At 35.0% G+C, this 3,121-nt stretch overlaps 1 protein-coding gene across 1 annotated transcript in view; it reads right to left on the bottom strand.

Annotated features, from left to right (window-relative positions):
• Positions 1-2,475, bottom strand: part of LOC136063151 (putative F-box protein At3g58860) — a gene marked incomplete at its 5' end in the record, with an annotated part of 8,584 nt that extends 6,109 nt beyond the window's left edge. The window contains 3 exons of the mRNA XM_065763106.1: positions 1,538-1,603; positions 1,713-2,217; positions 2,306-2,475. Coding sequence (XP_065619178.1) covers positions 1,538-1,603; positions 1,713-2,217; positions 2,306-2,475 — 741 coding nt within the window. The remainder of the gene's footprint in view (positions 1-1,537; positions 1,604-1,712; positions 2,218-2,305) is intronic.
• Positions 2,476-3,121: the final 646 nt, after the last annotated feature.

The raw sequence follows: 3,121 nt of genomic DNA, 5'->3' as shown, positions 1-3,121 counted from the left end.
TGTGTTGTGGGATTCATGTCTTGTGCACAGATTGATTCGTAAAAAGGTCCAATAAGGTCGCAGTGAGCCAAGTCCAGTCTAACCAACAATCAACCACCCACCCTTGAAGGCCCAGGATCCCTTGTCATTATTAGGCTTGAAAATCATTTAAAAAGTGAACCCACAACAATAAACCAAAATTTATATAACCATATAATAAAGAAATTGTCACATACCATGTTTCTTTATACCCTTTCTTCGGCTTCTTCAAGAAATTATAGAGTCCTCTGATAGACCACGTCACTTATCCACCATTCCACTAAAAAACTTCCACTTGTTTAAAATTGCTGAGTCAGTAATTAATTTCTGTTTAAAAATTTTTCTAACTAACAATTTTAAACAAGTAGCAGTTTTTTAGTGAAATGGTGGACCATATCACTTGTCCACCATCTGAATCTTATAATTTCTCGGCTTCTTCAAGCACAGCTGATTTTCTCATCAATTCAATTAAAGTCTTCAGTTATACTGTGTTCCACCAAGTGGTTGTATCAACAGGATGACTGGCCTTACACAAGACTAAAATGCGATCAATAATTTACCAGGGTAGTATAATAAAAAGCAAACGTATTTGTTATTTACTCCTCTTAAAGCATAGCCGAACATTTGGGCCATCCTGACCAAATGTATTCTCATCGTGTCGGGGATCAAGTTTTACTATGTGCTAAGATGTCTCGGCAATACCAAGTGGCCTTTTCTTCTTTGGCCTAATAGAAATTAATCTTGGCATACAAAAACATGCATACTACAATCAGGTAATTAGATGCACACAAAGCTTTTTTGGGAATAATCCATGAAATCCATGGGAGTACTAATAAATTCATTAAGGTTCCAAAGTCTTTATAGGAATGGCTTGCTTGGATTTCTAATGTATGTCATGTGTAATGTCTAATCCTAACTATGAAGCACATTCAGAAAGAGAGCGTTGTTGTTGTTGTCAGGGCCTTCACTTTGACACCAAACCCTAACCAGATTTAAGTATACTGCTTAATTTTTAAATTAAATAAAGAATATAATTAAAAAGTGCATAAAGAGGGATGAAAAGAGAAGCTCAGGGGATGCATTCATGTTTGGATAAAAGTGACAAGAGGCAACAATTTTTTGTTAAACTAAGCAGTGACTACTCCAAATGGTTTCTTCTAGTTGAAATCACACTTCATCTGGCAAATTTTAATGCTAAGTGAGAATTCACATACATGTCACACTGCGTGTGAAAGTGTTCATGTTTGTGTGCACAGAACAACAAAGAAATTCTGTGGTTACATAGTAGACATGCACAACTACAAAAACTAGAATAATTTATAATTGGAAGGGAAAGTGAGCTTAATGCATTCAAATGAATAAACCATCATATACATTATGAATGTACAAACAATAAATGCTGAGATGCTGAAATTGTAAGCAACAAAATAATATTATTTACATCCACTACAAATCTATGTAATATTGGAAATGCCACTAGTAGAGAAGTGCAACCAAGTAGGCTTTTGACATCCATTACCAGTAAAGTCAGATTCAAGTGCCTGAGATTTCTTAATATGGGAAATCTGGAAAATTGTGAAATCCTCTGAAAAATTGAACCAAGGAAAAATTAGTATACACATAAACAACTTTCATTGCAAAGGTGGAAAAAAGGCACACCATTGACAAACATAAAAAGGTTTTCAAACACCAACCTGCCAAGTCAAGACCAAAGAAAGTGTCTCCAATAGAGATAGATAGCTTGGCATCTGATCACGCTCTCTTAATAAAAAGAAAGCATAAAGACCTGCATAGGATGCCTCTACAAGATTAGGAACATTCCCAAGAAGAATCCTTGCTACATGCGCATAATATGAAGTGGAAATTGCAACATTTCTAAGTCCAACCAAAGGGCCAGAAGGCTTTAAATTTTGAAGAGAATCCAAGCATTCCACGCTTAACACTTCAAGAAATGGACAATTAGATAAAACATACAGAAGAGCTTTTTCCGTCACTTGCACGTAAGTCAAACAGAGGACTGTGAGGGAATCAAGGCCGTAATTACAGAGAAACTGATCAGTAAGAGTATATTGCTGGTAATCACAATTCCTTAGACCTTTGCATTCCAGTGCAAATCTTTTAACTTTCTTCCTAAGCAAAAAACTTAACCAATTTTCAATGTCCAATGTGAAGTTCTTGTCACTCACAACAGAACAAGCTCTGAGTTCATCAATAGTAGAACCTTGATGCAATCTCAAAACTCCATTCACCCATCTAACAAACCAACCCTTTTCTTTTTTCACAATACTTTTCAATCCCCAAGAGATTTAGCAATGCTGAACAATCAAAATCCAAGCTACCATTGGTAAACGTCCGCAGATATCTCCACCTATGAGAGAGAATACTTGTTTGTGATGCTTCTTTCAAAGGCATTAGTGACACAATGGAAACAAGAATCTCATCCGGCAATTTGCTGAACTGATCATCAGGGAAATTGTTTGTCTTATCACACTTACAATTTAAACATATGTTAGTAAAACTTGAACTTTTTTTCTACTTTAAAAAAATTTAAGACAATTATCTCAAAATTAATAGATCAATCCAATAACAATGACAAGAACTTCAACGAAATAAAACTAGAGCAAATTGCACTTCCCCTTAATTATGGTGCAATTGCAAATTGCAATGTCCCGTTTAACTATTGGGAATAAGCATTTGCATCCTGCAGTAGGGTCTCAGTCAGGAAAATCAAACTCTTACTAGAAACTTTTTTCGGAAAATTTTGTCTATTCCATTAAATTTGACTAAAAATGTAATAGTATGGAGTAAAGAACTTATTACCAATTGTTATGGGGGGATATTACTCTATTTTTTAAGTTTAGGAGGGACATTGCAACTGCAGCATAATCGAGGGGGTGAAGTGTAACTAACCCAAAAAAAATTGATTTTTACCGTTGATTTGGAAAATGGATTACCTTCAAAAGTGCAAATTTAGTGCTAGGCTGCACTATTTTCTGTTGGAGTATGTGTGTGTTTCAAACACTTAATGTATGTTTATGTCCCACATTGGTTAGGAATGAATCTTGTTATGACTTTATAAGGCTTTGCACATCTTAGGTAGTAA

This window comes from Quercus suber, unplaced genomic scaffold (assembly GCF_002906115.3).
Source record: "Quercus suber isolate HL8 unplaced genomic scaffold, Cork oak 2.0 scaffold_492, whole genome shotgun sequence".
In the NCBI taxonomy this organism is placed as follows: domain Eukaryota; kingdom Viridiplantae; phylum Streptophyta; class Magnoliopsida; order Fagales; family Fagaceae; genus Quercus; species Quercus suber.
The sequence above is the reverse complement of the archived record's forward strand: the minus strand, read 5'-3'. Positions and strand labels throughout refer to the sequence as shown.